Source organism: Mobula birostris, chromosome 9 (genome assembly GCF_030028105.1).
Source record: "Mobula birostris isolate sMobBir1 chromosome 9, sMobBir1.hap1, whole genome shotgun sequence".
Lineage (NCBI taxonomy): Eukaryota > Metazoa > Chordata > Chondrichthyes > Myliobatiformes > Myliobatidae > Mobula > Mobula birostris.
In genome coordinates, this window is record NC_092378.1 from 27,010,892 (window position 1) to 27,031,501 (window position 20,610).

The 20,610-nt window shown below is 41.3% G+C and overlaps 1 protein-coding gene across 1 annotated transcript in view; it reads right to left on the reverse strand.

Moving 5' to 3' along the window:
* Positions 1–20,610, reverse strand: part of lrp6 (low density lipoprotein receptor-related protein 6) — a 147,347-nt gene that overhangs the window by 61,110 nt on the left and 65,627 nt on the right. Inside the window, exon 4 of the mRNA XM_072267652.1 lies at positions 14,617–14,814. Coding sequence (XP_072123753.1) covers positions 14,617–14,814 — 198 coding nt within the window. The remainder of the gene's footprint in view (positions 1–14,616; positions 14,815–20,610) is intronic.

Here is a 20,610-nt window from a genome sequence, read left to right on the forward strand (position 1 = left end):
CAGAACATGCCCTCTTCTAATTGCTACCATCAAGGAGGAAGTACAAGAGACTGACGGCACACAATGATTCAGGAACAGCTTCTTCCCCTCTGTCATCAGATTTCTGAATGGACATTGAACCCACGAACACTACTTCACTACTTTAACTATATAATGTATATATCATTTAACTATATACACAATTTATTTATTTACTGTAATTCAGGGTTTTTAATCTTGCACTGCATTGTACTGTTGCTGCATAACAACAAATTTCACAAAATATGCTGGTGACATTGAGAGAGGGCAGGTATATGGGGTTGAATGGGATATGGGATCAGCCATGATGAAATAGTGGAGCAAACTCCAATGGGCTGAATGGCCTACTTTTGTTCTTATGTCTTATATTAAACCTGATTCTGAAATTTCATGTTTTAAAAATTAGGAGGTTTGACTTGTCATTGAACACCAACAAATTTCAATGGCAGATGCAATCTCAATGACTCTTCACACAGCCTTAGGTCACCTGGACAATACAAACACCTATGTCAGGATGCTGTTCATTGACAAGAGCTCATCATTGAACACCATCATTCCCACAATCTTGACTGATAAGTTACAGAACCCGGACCTCTGTACCTCCCCCTGCAACTGGATCCTTGACTTCCTAACTAGAAGACCACAATCTGTACGGATTGGTGGTAAAATCTCCTTCCAACTGATGATCAACACTGGTGCACCTCAGGGATGTGTGCTTAGCCCACTACTTTACTCCCGCTATACCATCTATAAATTTGCTGATGATACAACCACTGTTGGTAGAATCTCAGATGAAGATGAAAGAGCTGATTGTGGACTTCAGGAAGGTAAGATGAAGGAACACACACCAATCCTCAGAGGGATCAGAAGTGAAGAGAGTGAGCAGTTTCAAGTTCCTGGGTGTCAAAATTTTGAAGGAGCTAACCTGGTCCCAACATATCAATGCAGCTATAAAGAAGGCAAGACAGCGACTACACTTCATTAGGAGTCTGAAGGGATTTGGCATGTCAACAAACACACTCAAAAACTTCTATAGTTGTACCGTGGAGAGCATTCTTGACAGGCTGCATCACTGTCTGGTATGGGAGGGGAGGGGCACTGTACAGGACCAGAAGCAGCTGCAGAGGGTTGTAAATTTAGTCGGCTCTATCTTGGGTACCAGCCTACAAAGTACCCAGAACATCTTCATGGAATGGTGTCTCAGATAGGCAGCATCCATTATTAAGGACCCCCAGCACCCAGAGCATGCCCTTTTCTCACTGTTACCATCAGGGAGGAGGTACAGAAACCTGAAGGCACACACTCAGTGACTCAGGAACAGTTTCTTCCCCTCTGCCATCCGATTCCTAAAAGGATATTGAACCTGTGAACACTACCTCACTTTTTTTTAAATAATATATTATTTGTTTTTGCATGATTTTAATCTATTCAATATACATATACTGTAATTGATTTACTCATTTATTTTTTTCTTCTATATTATGCATCATATTGAACTACTGCTGCTCAGTTAACAAATTTCACGACACACGCCGGTGATAATAAACCTGATTCGGATTCTGTAAATGTATTGCTGAAAGTATCCTGACTGGCTGTATCATGGTTTGTTATAGCAATTCCAATGCACAGGAACTGTACTGAGTAGTAAACTCAGCTCAATACGTCACAGGCAAATCCCTCCCCACCTATTAAGTGCTACCTCAAGGCGGCAAAATCTATCAATGATCCTCATCATCTATAACATGCCATTTTCGTTTAGCTACCCGAAATCCTACACCACTAGCTTCAAGAACAGCTACTCCTCTTCAATCATATGGTTCTTGAACCAACCAGCAACTAGAGCTGAGCAATGCCTTGACCACTGTAATCACTATCCACTAAAATGGACCTTGTTTTCTTGTAGAAATTAAACAAATTGAGTGATTTATTTTGCCCAAGAATGCGCCTATGATGCTGCTGCAACCAGGTTTTTCATTGCAGCTGTGCCTGCGACAATATAATCAACTTTATTTATTGCCTCAGTTTGGTTTGGTTAATCCCAAAGCACACATTTCGTCTGGGGAAGGCTATTCCTGTTAACCTTTTGCTACAATTGCTTGGAGATCAGTACGAACTGTAAAGTTTAAACTCTGCAATAGTCTTTTAGGGGCTTCACCATGCCTGGCATGATGAAGGTCTCAAAATTGGTCTTGAATAAACATCTTGAAATCTTCCTCTGGGCTAGTCAGTCTTCTTTAGATGACGACTGAGAAGAATTTATAGTACCGTGAGGGCTGAACAGATGGGTGTTATTAAACAGACAACTAAAGCAAATGACATGAAGTTATATGGAGAGGCTGGACAGCTTTAGACTTTATTCCTTAGATCATTGGAGACTGAGGGGTGGCCTTGGAGATGCACAAAACTATTAAGAAGCATAAATGGAGTGAATGCACAGATCTTTTTCCAAGGGAAGGGATTCAAAAACTGAGATCATAGGTTTAAGTTGAAAGGGGGAAGACTTAAAAGGGACCTGAGGGGTAACTTCTTCACACACAGGTGGTGCGTACATAGAATAAGCTGCTGGAAGAAGTGGTTAAGGCAAGTACAATAACAATATTTAAAAGACAGTTAGACTGGCACATGGATAGGAAAGGTTCAGGGGCTCCCAACCTTTTTTATGCCATGGACCTAAACCATTAAGCAAGGGGCACATGGACCCCAGGTTGGGAACCCCTGGATGGATATGAGTCAAAGACAGGTCAATGGGACTCATTGAGATGGGCAGCAGGACCAGGCTAGATCAAAGGGGCTGTTTCCATGCTGTGTGACAGACTCCATAAAGGATTATATAGCAATGAATTGTACATTGAAAATCACATACATGTGGACTTCCTTTGCACTTGTAATTGCACTGCATAAGTAAACAGCAAGAGCAACAATTATAATGGCATGATTCTGTGCCTACACTCCTAACCTTGTAAATGGGTCAGACAGTAAACAGACCCCACTCCAGCACCCAAAGGACCTTGGTTCAAGTCTGACCACAGGTGCTGTCTTTGTGAAGTTTACACATTCTCCCTGAGACCAAGTTCTCCAATTTCCTCCTCCATCCCATCAACTATAGTGGCAAAAGGGTCTACTGCTTTCCTGGCATATATGACAAATGCACTCTTCTCGGGGTTCCAGCCTGGTACAGATATCGATTTTAACAGTTTCGATGACAAACTCAGCCGTCTTCATCGGGGATGATGCATCAGCCCCGATGAAGTTGGCAGAGTTTGTCATTGATACATCGGTTAAAGTCGAGTTGACTCGTCAACAATAGTAGCAAATAAATTGGCTACCCTTTATGAAGCTAGGTGTCAAAAGAATGAAAGGGGCATTGATGGCCACATGAAAGAAAACAAGTAGCAGAATTACTTAGAAAGAGCAGAGGTTCAGCCTGTTAATAATCAAGCAGAAAGACTCCAGCCAACTGAGCTGTGCCAGCATTTATGTTCCACCAAGTGGAATTTCTCCAGTACAATCCTTTCAATCCAACTTTCAAAGTTATGTTCTTATTTAGATTCTCTTCCAGAGCATCCCAGTTATAACTCAACCTCTTCCTACAATTATAGATTTCACTTTCTAGCCACATGTTAATTAGTCAGAATGGATTTTGGATAACTACTTTTCTATTTACGATACCCACCTTGGGGTGGGGAGGGGGGGGGGATCCCTCCATTCAATCTTGCCAGTGCTAAAACTTTCTTATGGTTCTTTTGATGGACGAAGTCCTACCATTTTGATATCATCTTTATCTTTTACACTCTCATGTCCTACTCCTTTTATATGGACAGAACAGCCCACTGTACGTTGGGCAAAGTTTAAAAACTTTCCACCTCTGGACGTTAAGAGCTTAAGATGCTTCGATTACTTTTTATACTTTGAATGACTTCCTTTGAACTCTCCACAATTTTACCTTAGTTGCCAGTGTTATTTCTATTTTTCCAATCCAATTTCATCACCTCAATTTACTTATAAATTTATTTGTCACCTCACAAAATTTAAGTTCTTCTCGAATGATATCCCTCAAAGCAATTTTGTTCCTTGAAATACAAAAAGAGGAAAAATAAACTATGGCCATTTTACTAAATGCCATAGTTCATATAGATCCACATTCAAAGCAAAGCAAAGCTGCACAGAGGTATTCCATACAGCTGCATGTAGTTTTGATGGATACACTGCAGTGACATTTTGCAAAATAATTTTGAACTAAATGGGGAAAAAAAATCAGCAAGGCATATTCCCTGGGTAACTCGCAGCTCTGCTTATTAACAGATGCTTCCTCTGGGAAAATGCAGAAAATCTGCCTGTATCAACCCACATCCTAACTTATTAATAAGGGCCACCACTTCAGGGAGTTAACTAAAATATAATTGATAAGCTGCCTGAACTAAACCACAATTATTTGCTTCTTGCACTGGTCACAAGAGACAATGCGAATTTGACTGGCTCAGCCTTGACATGTCAGAGGAAGATTGTACAGTAAAACAATCTTCACAACTGGACACCAGATTGCATGCAGGTTTGTCTTGGTTAAACTGGTTTATGAAGCTGAGAAAAAAAGTGGACAAAGGAAAATTTACAGAATAGATGCACCATTTTATTAATACTCCAATGAAACAAAGCTACCTGGGTATATTAATGAGAAGGTACAAAATATCAATGGTTTAAACTTCTATCCAAACAAATCTCTGCTAATTTAAGATTCAGTAGAAGCAAAATGTACACCTATAGCATTAATGTCACAGTAAGACCCGGTTCCCATAGCAACAGGGTAATGGAAGTGAGACTTCAGGCCTACCTTTAGCAGCATGAGAAAACAGGGTTGAAGGTACAGTCTTCACTAACTGCATCATTCACATACATTGCTGACATCAAGGCAATAAGGTTTAATTAAATCTATGCATCTGCACCAGAGCTTGTGAATTAATTTTGTCCTTTACCAATCACGTACAAGACTTATTGTGATAACTTACTGGAGTAATTCAGCAAATTGAGGCTTTAGAGTATTTAGGAGAAATAATGATCCTGAGAGTGAAAAGTTTAAGTCATACCAAGTTACTTTAATAATATTTTAATGAATAGTTTTAGTTCAGGTAGAGCACAGATACTCAACTTTCACATACAATAGCACACAGTGCTGGTCAATCTCAGCAACTTCTGGCTGGTCGCCAAATAAACAAAAAGCGACAAAATACTTTGTTAATCGCTTTTTCTGGTAAATGATAGTCGCAAACAATAGCTTGCAACTCCCCTTTGGACTTGGAGGTAATTTGATATGACAGAACCAAGGTGAGAAAGTGGGCCAGTCACCAAGAGTGAGGAACACCTGAGGTTCGATCAATTCAAGTACCAGGCTGAATCAGAAAGATCAGGTACGGGGCAAATCAAGGCATGAGGGTCGAAACCTCAGAGCATATCGAAGCGACTGAAACCAATGTTTGGATGACGACACACATAAAAGTTGCTGGTGAACGCAGCAGGCCAGGCAGCATCGGTAGGAAGAGGTGCAGTCGACATTTCAGGCCGAGACCCTTCGTTAGGACTAACTGAAGGAAGAGTGAGTAAGGGATTTGAAAGTTGGAGGGGGAGGGGGAGATCCAAAATGATAGGAGAAGACAGGAGGGGGAGGGATGGAGCCAAGAGCTGGACAGGTGATAGGCAAAAGGGATATGAGAGGATCATGGGACAGGAGGTCCGGGAAGAAAGACAAGGAGGTGGGGGGGGGGGACCCAGAGGATGGGCAAGGGGTGCATTCAGAGGGAGAAAAAGGAGAGTGAGAGAAAGAATGTGTGTATAAAAATAAGTAACAGATGGGGTACGAGGGGGAAGGTGAGGCATTAGCGGAAGTTAGAGAAGTAGATGTTCATGCCATCAGGATGGAGGCTACCCAGACGGAATATAAGGTGTTGTTCCTCCAACCTGAGTGTGGCTTCATCTTTACAGTAGAGGAGGCCGTGGATAGACATGTCAGAATGGGAATGGGATGTGGAATTAAAATGTGTGGCCACTGGGAGATCCTGCTTTCTCTGGCGGACAGAGCATAGATGTTCAGCTCGTACCCCATCTGTTAACATCGACTTCTCCAACTTCCGCTAATGTCCTACCTCCCCCTCGAACCCCATCTATTACTTATTTTTATACACACATTCTTTCTCTCACTCTCCTTTTTCTCCGTCTGTCCCTCTGAATATGCTCCTTGCCCATCCTCTGGGTCCCCCCCCCCAACCTCCTGGTCTTTCTTCCCGGACCTCCTGTCCCATGATCCTCTCGTATCCCTTTTGCCTATCACCTGTCCAGCTCTTTGCTCCATCCCTCCCCCTCCTGTCTTCTCGTATCATTTTGGATCTCCCCCTCCAACTTTCAAATCCCTTACTCACTTCAGTTAGCACTGACGAAGGGTCTCGGCCTGAAACGTCAACTGCACCTCTTCCTAGAGATGCTGCCTGGCCTGCTGCGTTCACCAGCAACTTTTATGTGTGTTGCTTGAATTCCTGCTGTTTGGACGATGACGACTTAAGCACAGAGCCAAATCAGAAAGGTCAGGGTACAGGCCAAATTGAGGCAGTGGGGTCAGTGCCCCAGAACACATCGAAGTGAGTGAACCCGATGTTTGGATGATTTAGGCGCCAGGCCAGATTGAAAAGGTCAGGATGTCAAGGGCCCAAAGGCCACTGATGAGCCAATTCAGCTCCCTGCTCCAAGATATTTACTCTGTTCCTCTTTGTGGACTTTGGTTCAGAATGCTGTTTGCATGATTTGTTTTTTCCCTTTTGTATATGGAGTGTCTGATGGTCCTTTTTTTAAAAAAGTGGCTTCTTTTGGGTTTCTTTATTTTGTGGCTGCCTGTTAGGAGATGAATCTCAAGGTTGTATAATGTATACACACCTATATAATAAATATACTTTGAACACGTCCAAATACCAAAATCAACTGCAGTGAATTCAAAACTTAAAGATTTTAGATTTCATTATTTTTATTTTTATTTCATCAAATTTCTTCTTGAAAGCTGCTGAATGTAAATGAAGCTCAGTCCATGTGTACCTGCAGTCCACTTTCACTACTCACTTGTTAGCAAGTTATCTGATTAATCCTAGCTTTATTGCTGGTGCTAACATTAGTGCACTTCCCAAAAGCCAAATGGATAAGGAACGTTAAGGAATGGGGGAGGGGTGCATCAACCAGTCCTGACATACAGAAAGCAGCGAACTACACGCGCAAAAAAAAAATCAAATTATGACAAGTCACTAAAACTGCATTTAACATGATGCAATTTATAAACTGCTGAATAAAGACAGATATTGAAGACCAGTTGGAAAATGAAGTGTGGTTTGTCCCTTAAATATGTTTCTAATCAAGTGCAGATGTGCATGTGTTTGACTTATCTTATATAGAGTAAGCCAAAATAGTATCAGACCCTTCTTCCCAAATCACCAAGCCTTGCACTGAAGGAGAAATAAAGCCACAGGCTGCAAGCCGCATCTGCAGCTTGAAATAAGTCCTTTAAAATTGTGACAGGCAGCGATCCAATTTTATAGTGCAGAAACAACAGAGAATTTCCTTTAACAATTCCAGACAAAGACAGTGGTTCAGCCTCTCAGCAGCACAAAAATTTCAGGTGCAATTAATTTAGTCCCAGATTTAAGGTATACCTAATTATTTTTATATTTGATACCAAATCTATGAAAAGCCAACCCTCTCCAACATTGATTAACCACAGTTACGATCCAAATTCATTTGTACAGCTAAAAGAAATTTACACCACCTTCTTTCCCCCCATTTACCAACTGGGTGACAACATTGCTGATAAGGACACCATTTACTGTTCATGCATAATTGAACATTTTCAATCCTTCCTGTCTTCGTACTAATCCCCCTTCCTAACTTGGCTATCATCAGCAATGCCAGAATTCACTGGCCACCTCCAATTGCCTTGAGAAGGTGGTGGTGACCAATCCTCTTTAACCTCAGCATTCCTCCCTGTCAATGTACTCCTACAGTGCTTTTGAGGGGTGGCTTCAATGACATTTACCCTCTGATGAAGGAATGGAAACAATTCAAAAATCAAGCTCTTGCCAATTCACTTCATTCTCACAAAATGGCTGAGATCACGGGATGCGACAAAGACAGTGGAACCGAACAACACCATGGCCATATTGCTCTGAAGATCTGCATGCTCGAACTATCACATTTAGTGATGCTTTCCAAGTTATCCCAGCACAGTTTTCAACCATGAAGTTTGCCCCGGGGTTGAAAACTGCCCAGATTGTGTATTGTCCATCCAGTTCATTCAATAAAGGACACATCCAGAACAAATAAATTACCCCTAGTTGATCAATCCACTTTCAATTAATCAGTGATTGAAGTTATTGATTACACTCTCCTACCCAGCAATACCCTCCTCACTGATGCCCAGTTTAGTTTTCAGTCTCACCACTGAGCTCCCGGCATCAGTGTTGGTACAAATTTGAAAAGAACTATACTCCAGTTGTGGAGCAATGCAGCATTTGACTGAGTAGCATCAAGGGACTGTGTCCTTGATCCTGCTCTTGAAATCACCCCCGCTTCCTTTATCTAGATTCCAGTTACCTGATAATGGTAATGCCACTGAACAGAAGGGTAACAGCATTTTTTGTGGTACTGATGTTACTTGCAACGTGAAGACCATAACTTGTTGCTAAGGGCTCGCTGCTTGCTTCATCTGAGGTGCAAATAGAGTTGACTATTGTGGAATCATCAACAAATATCCCAGCTTCTGACTTCATAATAGAAGAGTGGTTATAGAAGATAACTAGGCTCCTGACGCTTTCTGGAGGAGCCCTTGCAACAATCTCTTGAAACCAATGTAATTAAACTCTAACCACCACAGTGTTGGCACGTGGCCAAGTGGTTAAGGTGTCGGTCAAGTGATCTGAAGGTCCGCTAGTTTGAGCCTCAGCTGAGGCAGCGTGTTGTGTTCTTGAGCAAGGCACTTAACCATATATTCTGAGACAACACCAGTGCCAAGCTGTATCGGCCCTAGTGCCCTTCCCTTGGACAACATCGGTGGCGTGGAGAGGGGAGACTTGCATCATGGGCAACTGCCGGTCTTCCACACAACCTTGCCCAGGCCTGTGCCCTGGAAACTTTCCAAGGCGCCAATCTATGGTCTCACTAGACTAACGGATGCCTATTGAAACCACCACAATTATTTCCTTTGAGGTTTTACAGTGTTTAATCAAATGCCTGTGTCTTTATTTGAACTGTTTTTTATTGACATACTCCGTACCAAAACATCAGTACTAGAAATAATACTTCCCCAAAAAAACATTTTTCTGCACCTTTAAGTGTACCCATGTGATATCAATCTGATTGAAATTGAAACGGTACAATTTTTATGCTACATTTCATACCCATTGTGCATGAATATTGCCTTTTCTGTATGAAAATGAAAGGAGAGAAGAACACTAGTTACAACTTTATGAAACTGCAAACTAAGGTAAGGTTATGCATTTTTTTTTTTAAAAACCTGTTTCATAGCAAGTCCTGAGACTATGACATCAGGATTAATGTTCAGGCACCCATCGATTTTTCTGATGTCATTGACTATCAAGAAACAATAATTTTTCTCAATTCTTCAAGGATTAATCTGACCAACCAAGCAAAGAATGAGGTACAAGCGTGTGGTCTTTGGGGCACTAATTTTATTTTTCCATCAGGGAATTTGAATTACAACTCTATCTGCTTTATTACCCTTCTTTTACTTTCATTTTGACCCACATTTCACAAAATTACAGGGCCCTAAATGCATACTGTCATGCACTCCAACTGACCATAACCCATGCATATAAGACTTCCTGATTTCACCCTTAAAAGGCTTAGATTTAATTTTAAAGACTACACACTCTTGTAGTACTACTACAAAAATAGATTTTCATTAAGCAAATTTCAAATAAGATCATAAGAGCTGAATTGGACCATCGAGTCTGTTCTGGCATTTCATTATGGCTGATCCATTTCCCCCTAAACCCCAGTCATCTGTCTTCTTCCTGTAACCTTTCACTCCCTGACTAACCAAGAACCCATTAACCTCCACCTTAAATACACCAAATGACCTGGCATCCACCGCCAATTGTGGCAACGAATTCCACAGATTCACCACCCTCTGGCTACAGAAATTCCTCATCTGTTCTAAATGGCGTCCCTCTATTCTGAGGCTGTGCCCTCTGGTCCTAGACTCCCCACTATAGGAAACATCCTTTTCAGGTTCACTCTATCTAGACCTTTCACCCTCATTTTTCTAAGTTCCAGCAAGCAAAGGCCCAGAACCATCAATCGCTCCTCATATAAGCCCTTAATTGTCAGAATCATTCTTGTAAATCTCCTCTGAACACTCTCCAGTGTCAGCACATCCTTTCTTAAATAAGGCACTCAAAACTGCTCAGAATACTCCAAGTGGGACCTTACCAGTGCTTTATAAAGCCTCATACATCCTTGCTTTTATATTCTATTCCTCTTGAAATGAATGCTAACATTGCATTTGCCTTCCTCACCACAGACTCAACCTGCAAATCAACCCTTAGGGAATCCTTCACAAGGGCTCCCAAGAGCCTTTGCACCTTGGATTGTTGAATTTTCTCCTCCATTCGAAAATAGTATATACTTTTATTCCTTCTACCAAAGTGCAAGACATACACTTCCTGACACTGTATTCCACTTGCCACTTCTCTGTCCATTCTCCTAATTTGTCCCAGTCTTTCTGCAGCCTCCCTGCTTCCTTAACACTACCTGCCCCTCTACCAATCTTCGTATCGTCTGCAAAAATGGCCACACAGTCATCAACTGTGGCATCCAAATCAATGACATACAATGTAAAAAGCAGTCACAACACTGACTCCTGCAGAACACTACTCGTCACCGACAGCCAATCAGAAAAGGCTCCCTTTACTCCCACTCTTTGCTTCTTGTCAATCAGCCAATCCTCTATCCATGCTAGAATCTTTCCTGTAATACCATGGGTTCTCATCTTCTTAAGCAGCCTCATGTGTGGCACCTTGTCAAAGGCCTCCTGAAAATCCAAGTACACAATATCCTCTAATTCTCCCTTGTCAAGCCTGCTTGTCATTTCCTCAAAGGTTTTCAACAGAATTGTCAGGGAAGGAAGGAAACCATGCTGACTTTGGCCTATTTTATCATGTGCCTCCAAGTACCCTGAAACCACATCCTTAACAATTAACAACATCTTCCCAACCACTGAAGTCCTATAATTTTGTTTCTTATGCCTCTCTCCCTAAAGAGTGGCATGACATTTGCAATTTTCCAGTCCTCCAGAACCATTCCAGAATTGAGTGATTGTTGGAAGATCATTACTCATGCCTCCACAATCTCTTCAGTTACCTCTTTCAGAACCCTGAGATGTAGTACAAAATACTTATTCAGTTTATCCATCATTTTTTCTTGTCCCCTATTACTATCTCTCCAATGTATTGCCTCTCTTTTATTCTATCTGAAAAAACGCTTGGTATCCTCCTTGATATTGCTGGCTACCTTACCTACACATTTCATCTTTTCCCTTCTTATGGCTTTAAGAGGCCTTCCGTTAGCTTTTAACAAGCATCCCAAACCTCTAATGCACCACTAATTTTACTTTATTATATGCCCTGTCTTTTGCTTTTATGTTGGCTTTGACTTGTAGGCCACGGTTGTGTCATCCTCCCTTTAGAATGCGGCTTCTTTAGTATATATCTAATATGCACCTTCTGAATTGCTCCCAAAAACTCCAGCCATTGCTGCTTTGCCATTATCCCTGCTAGTGTGCCCTTCCAGTCAGCTATGGCCAGCTCCTCTCTCATGCCTCTGTAATTCCCTTTACTCCACTGTAATAGTGATACATCTGACTTTAGTTTCTCTCTCAAATTACTGAAATAAATCATCCCTTCAATCCTTCTAATTTCAAAAGACATTTATTTATTGAGATACAGTGAGGAGTTCGCCCTCCCAGCTGTGCCACACAGCATCCTACCTGTTTAACCTGAGCCTAATGACAGGACAATTTACAATGACCAATTAACCTATCAACCGGTTCCTCTTCGGACTGTGGGAAGAAACCAGAGCAGCCGGAAGAAACCCATGTGGTCACGGGGAGAACGTAAAAACTCCTTACAGGCAGTGTCAGGAATTGAACTTGGACCGCCTATACTGTAAAACGCTGTACTAACCATAATGTTACCATACCTTTCAGGGATGGGTATTAAAATTGAATTTAACCAAGTGCCTACATGAAAGAATGTTTTAATAGTTTTCATTCAAACATTATTAACCTTTGGCAAATTTATACGCCACCTTCAATTAAGCTCAACACCCCAACATCCACTTGATTCTTTAAAATGGTGCATGTGTTCATTCTTCTGCAGAAGATTGATTCAGATATCATTTTAACATTAAATAGGAATGGATGTATTTAGCATGCATGAAATAAAGCAGCAGGGTGGTACCGTCTCATAATACATGTGTGTATGTCATCAGCAGGACATTCTGATGCCCAACGTAAATGCACTGAATGTGGCCAATTATCCCACTTTGGAAAGGAGTTTTCTCACTGTCTTGCATCTCCAGCCAAAAGCAGGATAATGGTAAACATACTCCAGAAAAATGAAACACAATGATAATCTTACATTTAGTGAGTTATTTAAAATCAAACCATTCTAGCTCAAGCAATGACTTTAGATTGACAACTCAGCATTAGAGATCATATCTACCTGAACCTGTTAACAATGTATACACAAGTGACGAAAACTCTTTAAGTAATTCAAGGCAATCCTACAACATCTCTCTTCCAAACTGCTCAACAACACCTAGGACTGCTTATTCCAGCAATCACAGATGAGTTTTACACAAGAACAACCTGAGATGTGTACTCAAAACCAGTTTATAATTTTAAATAATACAGGTTGAGTACCCTTTATCTTAAATGCTTGGGGCCAGAAGGGTTTCGGAACATATAATGAGATGGCTTGGGATCGCCATCATTTCCGACTCTGAATTTATGTGCTACCAGTAAGCAGATTTTGTCTTTCACTTGTTCATCACACACACATGGCCTTAAGAGTAAATATCATTACGTACCATTAGTATAATGAAAAGATTCCAACCTGATGGCATGAACATGGATTTTTTGAATTTCCTGTAATTGCATCCCCACCCCCATCAGCATTCCGTGTTTGTTTCCCTCCCTCATCTCATCTCCTTACCTGCCCACCACCTCCCCTCTGGTGCTCCTCCCCCTTCCCTTCCATAGTTTTCTGTCCTTTATCAGACCCCCACTTCTCCAGCCCTTTATCTCTTTCACCAGTCAACTTCCCAGCTCTCTACTTCACCCACTCCCCCTCTCCCGGTTTCACCTGTCACCTACTACCTTGTACTTCTTCCTCCCGTCCCCCCCCACTTCCTCATCTGACTTCTCCCCTTCCTTTCCAGTCCTGATGAAGGGTCTCAGACCAAAACGTTGACTGTTTACTCTTTTCCATACATGCTTCCCGGCCTGCTGAGATCCTCCAGCACTTCGTGTGTGTTGCTTAAGATTTCCTAAATGTTAACTTGCAGGTTGAGTTGGTGGTAAGAAAGGCAAATTCAATATTAACACTCATTTTGAGAGGACGCAATGGTGAGGCTTCATAAGGCATTAATTAGTCAGACCACACTGAGTACTGAGAGTAGTTTTGGGCCCCTCGTCCAAGAAAAAACATGATGGTGTTGGAGAGAGTCCACTGGAGGTTCCTGAGAATGATTCCAGGAATAAAAAGGTTAATGAGTGAAGAGTGTTTGATGGCTCTGGCCCTGTACTCACTGCAGAGGAATGTGGGGAGAGGGGATATCTAATATTTAAAGGCCTAGATAGAGTGGATGCAGAGGGGATGTTTCTTGTAGTGGGAGAGTCTAGAACCAGAGGGCACAGCCTCAGAATACTGGGGAGTCGATTTAGAATAGAGATGAGGAGGACTTTCTTTAACCAGAAGATGAGGAATCCATGGACTACATTGCCACAGATGGCTGTGGAGGCTGGGTCATTGCATATAGTTAAAGCAGAGGTTGACAGGTGCTTGATTAGTCAGGGCATCAAAGGCCACGGGGAGAATTGCAGGAGAACGTGGTTGAGAGGGATAATAAATCAGCCATGTTGGAATGGCACAGCAGTCTCAATGGGCCGAATGACCCTATACTACTCCAATGTCTTATGGTCCAAGATCGAGAAAATAAATCAGTCTGTTCAGTTTGGCATCCTCTTTGCTCGTGTTTTATTTTAAATAATTAACAAAATTCCAGTGATCTAATACTGAATTGTGTGTTACAAAGAAACATCTCACTGACATTTTTAACTTTTCCATTGAAACTTTGTCGGCCTCCAACAATATCTGTCTTCAATGCAATATACAAGAAGTCTGCCACAAACCAAAAAAAAAGAGGGTGTTTTGTATCATTAAATGCCAGGTTGCAACTACTGAGGGACTTCAGCCATTGCCTCAATCACCCCTCAATAACAACACAAGTTGCTTTTTCAATCATAGGAAATAATTTCTCTTAAAATACACTTACCGTAAACTTCCATCAAAATTTGATCGGTGAATAAAGCTCAGCTTAGCATCTGCCCAGTATAATTTTTCTTCTTCATAATCCAAGGTCAGCCCATTTGGCCAGTAAATATTGTTGTCAATTATAATTGATCTTTTTGTACCATCCATTCCAGCTCGTTCTATCTTTGGCACTTCACCCCAATCTGTCCAATACATGTACCTAAGATTAAAAAACAAATAAAACATTTAAGAACCTTGAAACTAACATTAACATGCACTGAATTTCGGGGTTAAAATAATGGAATAATAAGTTGTCTCAAAACATAGAAATGCTCATTTTTCTGTATAGGATGAGCCTGCAAGTTTATTGAGGGATTCTCCAATTTCAATGCTAAAATATTTTGAATAAGTTGATCTTTCAATGAAGTTATAATTAAATTAAAGCCAAAAGGTACAGTACAAACATCAACAGGTTTTTTTTTAATTTTAGAAAGAATTAAGCTAATGCAAGTAATCCTGTTATCATTTTCATTTTGGTTTTATGACAAAACTGTAACATGAAACAAATCTATCAAGGCTCCACTAGTCTCACTGCACAAGTCAAGCTTTTAAATTTCAATAATTGGAAACTCAGAAGCATATGCCGATTGCGTCGCCTCTGATCTGGGCTGACACCTAGTTAATTAGCTTGTTTATTTCGGCTTTTTTCTTAAAGATGTGCTGGGTGCGTCCCGGCTACCACTGTACCCCTGCATGCTTCACGGATTGGTATCGGGTCGCTGCACCACCCCAACCTCCGACGACTCAGCCTAACACACCATCATCAGTGTGCTTGCTGTCTTCCTGATTCCCGTAAGTGATAATACACTGTAACTACATTATTTCTACTTTATATTGGCTGTGTATTTTTACGTGTTATTTGGTATGATTTAGCAGCTTCATAGCTTAAAGGTTACTGGAGAGCGCTTGCGCCGTGTTTTCGCGAACGGCGCTTGCGCTGTGTTTCTGCCAAGAGCGCTTGCGTGAGATTTTTGCTACGGAGAACAGTGCGGCAATGATTGTGGAAAAGTATTTCTACTTTATACAGGCTGTGTATTTATCATATTATTCCTGCTTTTACTATATGTTACTGTTATTTTAGGTTTTATGTGTTATTTGGGATGATTTGGTAGGTTATTTCTGGGTCTGCGAACGCCCACAAATTTTTCCCATATAACTAAATAGTAATTGCGTCTTCGTTTTACGATCACCCGGCTTACGAACCATTTCATAGGAACGCTCTACCTTCGGATGGCGGGGGAAACCTGTATTCTAGTCCACATTTTGCTAAACTATTTTCTCATTTTGATAAACTCACCTTACTAGAATTGAATAACTATGCCATGTTTAACTTTGCAATCACCACCATAAAGATACTCCTCCACTGACTGTGCTTCTTCCTGCCAAATTTTGGTCCCTAAAACAAAATTCAGAAAGTTTCTCCTGATGCAGTTTAGCCTGCATCCTTAAGCTTTAACCAGAATTAAACCTCAGGTTAACTGAATTTGACCCCGTTAACCTGAGTAAAATTACTGCTTAGTACTTGCACACTTTTGAAATCTGATTACAAACATCCTCTGGTACCTCCCTTGAATGGTCTGGAGATCTATTATACACTCCTAATTATGGCAGTTCCTTTTTATTTCTGTCAACCCATATGGTCTCTCTTGATGATCCTTCTAACACATCATTTCATCTCACAAGACCGCTTCTTTAAAAAAAAATTGACACCCAACCCCACCCCCATTATGACCCAAGAACCCTGCAATCCAGAGCAGCAAGTTTCCAGTCCAGCCCCTCAGTTTTTTGTTCACTAATCAGATCATACTTTCATATGTCTATCAGCACTGTTATCACATCTGTCTTGCGTTCTGAACTCCTCCAAGAACAAGGCAAGTTAGTTTACGAAAACAAATTGTCCACTGCCACAGCCTTTTATTTCATAATGCTCATTTTAGAACTTTTTTTGGTTTATCCTGTTTTCAAATAGATTTTGAAAGCTTCCGGCCATTACAAAAGTTTGAAACTTAAAAGCACAAGACAAAGCTGAAGGTACAGCTTTGCCAACTGTTAACAGGTTTTCACAGGGATGTATGTCTTGGGTCAGGCTTGTTTTGGATCTATCAAGTGACCTAATTACATCACACAGCTTTTAACCAGCAGGTTCAGGCTGCAGATCAAAACCAGGTTAAGCATGCAGTGAGCACAGGCGGTGGGCTCCACTTAGCAAAAATGTGAGCTAAAGTTTCAGGCCCTTGACCTTTCATTTCTGTTGAAAGGTCATCGATCTGAAATGTTACTCAGTCATGCTGCCTGAACTAAATATACCCTGCATTTCCAAATCCTCAGGATTTCCAGTATCTACAATTAATACTTAAAAGCTTCTGTTCGTTAATACTTGTTAATTCAGCCAGGAATACTGTTGCATAGAGTAAATAAGAGATAAACAGCTTTTTGTTCCAGCAATTCAATGCAATGACTCTCAATCTGCAAGGAGGAAATCAGATGAATCACCTAAAAATCAGTAATTATGGAATCAGGATTCTCAGACACATGCTTTACATCAGAACACTGAGCTATTAAATGCAGCGACTTTCCAATGTCATCGATAGATGTACGATATTGCTTACTGTGCCTCAGTAAAAAGGATATAATTGGAATTCTCCATCTAATTGGAATATCAAAGATCAGAAGTAAACACGTGCGAAAGGTGATGCAGCCACTAACAGTTTAAAAAGGGAAAGGGGCAGTGCCATGTGTTGATGCAAACTCTTTAGAACTTGTGTCTAAATTACCATTTTAAAAGCAAGATGAACAGAAAATAAATTTCTGTCCTTGTTTCATATTTCAGACATAGACAATTAAAGCAGAGGTGTTGGAGAAATGCAAAACAGATGCAACTCATGGAAAGTGAACAGCAGAATACACAGAGGAGTTAACGCTGCAAAATTTCATCTTGGGTGGTGGTGCTAAATTCTTTTTTGGCTCCTGGCCACAATCACTTCACTGGAGTCACTACATTACCAGCCATGACTCAAACTTCAGACGCAAAGCTAAGAGTAGTTTTTCAGTCCAGTTGATTACCAATGATGAAATGCCATTTCTCAGTTCTGCACCCACGTAGCTGCAAGTATAGTACAGCTAAAGACAAAAATGTTGGAATGGAATATGGAGCTGAGATTGGCTTCTGAGCGCACAAATGATGTCGTGCTTCAAGTAACTGGTAGAACTACACAAAAAGTTCAGTCAATTTATTAACAAGTTATATGTATTTGGTGACCTACAGCTCTGAGATTTATTTTCTTGCAGGCATACTCAGTAAATCCAAGAACCATAAAAGAATCAAAGAAAGACCTCACACAATAGGACAGGCAAACAACTAAATACACAAGAACATTTGCAGCCATCGTTTCAGGCCGAGACCCTTCTTCAGGGCTGAAATGGAAGGGAGAAGCTGCCAGAATAATAAGGTGGGGAAGGGGAAGGAGGGTACTAGAAGGTGATAGATGAAGCCATATGGGTTGGAAAGATAAAGGCCTGGAGATGAAGGAGTCTGATAATAGAGAAGAGTGGACCATAGGAGAAAGGGAAGGGGGGGGGAACCCCAGGGAGGAGTGATAGGCAGGTGAGAAGAGGCTAGAGGCCCAAGCGGGGAACAGAGAAGGGGCAGGGGGAAGCATTTTACTGGAAGGAGAAATCCATTTTCACGCCATCAGTTTGGAGGTGGTACACACAATGTACAAAAGACAACAAACTGTGCAAGTACAAAAAGAAAATTATAATAATTAAGCAATAAAGATAGAGAACATGAGATAAAGGGACCTTGAAAGTGAGTCCGTGGATTGTGGGGCAGTTCAGTGATGGAGCGCGTGAAGTTATCCCCATTGGTTCAAGCGCTTGATGGTTGACGGGTAATAACAGCTCCTGACCGGGTAGGAAGAATCCTGAGGCTCCCATAGTTCTTCCTGAGAACACTGACGAGAAGACAGCATGATCTGGGAGGGTTCCCTGATGATGGATGGTGCTTTCCTGTGATAGTACTCCGTGTAGATGTGCTCAGCGGAGGGGAGGACTTGCCCCGTGACGGACTAGGCCGTATCCACTACTTTTTGTGGGATTTTCCATTCAAGGGAATTGGTGTCTCCATACCAGACTGTGATGTAGCCAGTCAATGTACTCTCCAGCACACATCTATAGGAGTTTGTCAAATCATTAGATGTCACGTCAAATATTTGTAAACTTCTAAGAAAGGTTAGAGGTGCTGCCACGCTTTCTTTGCGTGTTGGGCCCAGGACAGGTCCTCTGAAATGATAACAATGAGGAATTTAAAGTTGCTGACTCTCTCCACCTTTGATCCCTCAATGAGGTCTGGCTCGCAGACTTGCAGCTTCCTCCTCGTGAAGTCAATAATCAGCTCCTTGGTCTTGCTGACATTGAGTGAGAGGTCGTTGTTGTGGCACCACTCAGCCAGATTTTCAATCGTCCCATATGCTGATTCATCACTACCTTTGATTCAGCCACCCTAATGCATTTTCCCCCATTCTAAATAATACTCAATATTATTATCCCCTACTCAAGGAAGGATATTCCTGTTGTATAGAGCACACAGCCAAGATTTACCTGATTGGTTCATGACATGACAAGTCAGCCACAAGGTCAGATTAAGTGGGCCGAGTCCTTTCTTCTAACTCTAAAGAATGAAACACAACTTCATTGGAAGTTACAGAATTCTTTGAGGGATTGACCTGTAGAGCAGAGTTTGTTTCTCATGGTCAATGAATCCACAACTACCAATCACAGTTTTAAATTAATGATTTAAGCCTTTTAGGGTGGAAATGTGAAACTTATTCATTTAGAGGGTAGGGAATTTTCTAAGTATTGATAATGGTTTTAAAAAAAACCCACAAATAATTTTGCTGAAGATATATAAAAACAATCTGGCTGTGTCAGCATTCCCATAAATAAAAAGCACAAAATTAAAATGTCATATGAGAAAGTTTGAAGTAAGTTTATCATAAATGTATACACTCAGTGACCAGTTTAGTCAGTAATTCCTGTACCTAACAAAACGGCTAGAGTGTGTCTTCGTGACTGTGACACATCCACTTCAAAGTTCGCTGTGTTGTGTGTGTATTCAGAGGTGCTCTTTTGCATACCACTGTTGTAATGCTATTTGAGTTACTGTTGCCTTCCTGTCAGCTTGAACTAGTCTGGCCATTCTCCTCCGACCTCCCTTGTTAACAAGATGTTTTTGTCCCCAGTACTGCCACTCACTGCATATTTGTTTCTCGCGCCATTCTTTGTAGACTCCAGGGACTGTTGTGCGTGAACATCCCAGGAGATCAGCAATCTCTGAGACACTCAAACCACCCAGTCTGGCACCATCATTCCATGGTCCAAGTCACTTGGTTCTCTTTTCTTCCCCATGTTGACATTTGGTCTGAACAACAACTGAACCTCTTAACTATGTCTGCATTGAGTTGCTGCCACACAACTGGCTGATTAGATACTTGCATTAACGAGGTGTCCAGCTGTACCTAATAAAGTGGCCACTGAGTGTATGTCACCATGTACTACTTTAAGATTCACTTTCTTGGAGGCAAGTACTGGAGAATAAAGAAATACAATAGAATATATTTAAAAAACTGTAACAGAATGACAAACAACCAATAAGCAAAAAAAAAACCAGAACATAGAAATAATACAAAGTAAATAAATAATACTGAGTTGTAGAGTCCTTGAAAATGAGTCTATAGGTTGTGGAACACACACACAAAATGCTGGAGGAACTCAGCAGGCCAGGCAGCATCTATGGAAAAAGGCACAGTTGATGTTTTGGGCAAAACCCTTCTTGCCAAAGGGTTGACTGTATTCCCCCCCCCGCCCCCCGCCAATATATGCTGCCTGGCCTGCTGAGTTCCTCCTGCATTTTGTGCATTGCTCAGATTTCCAGCATCGGCATTTGCTATAGGTTGTG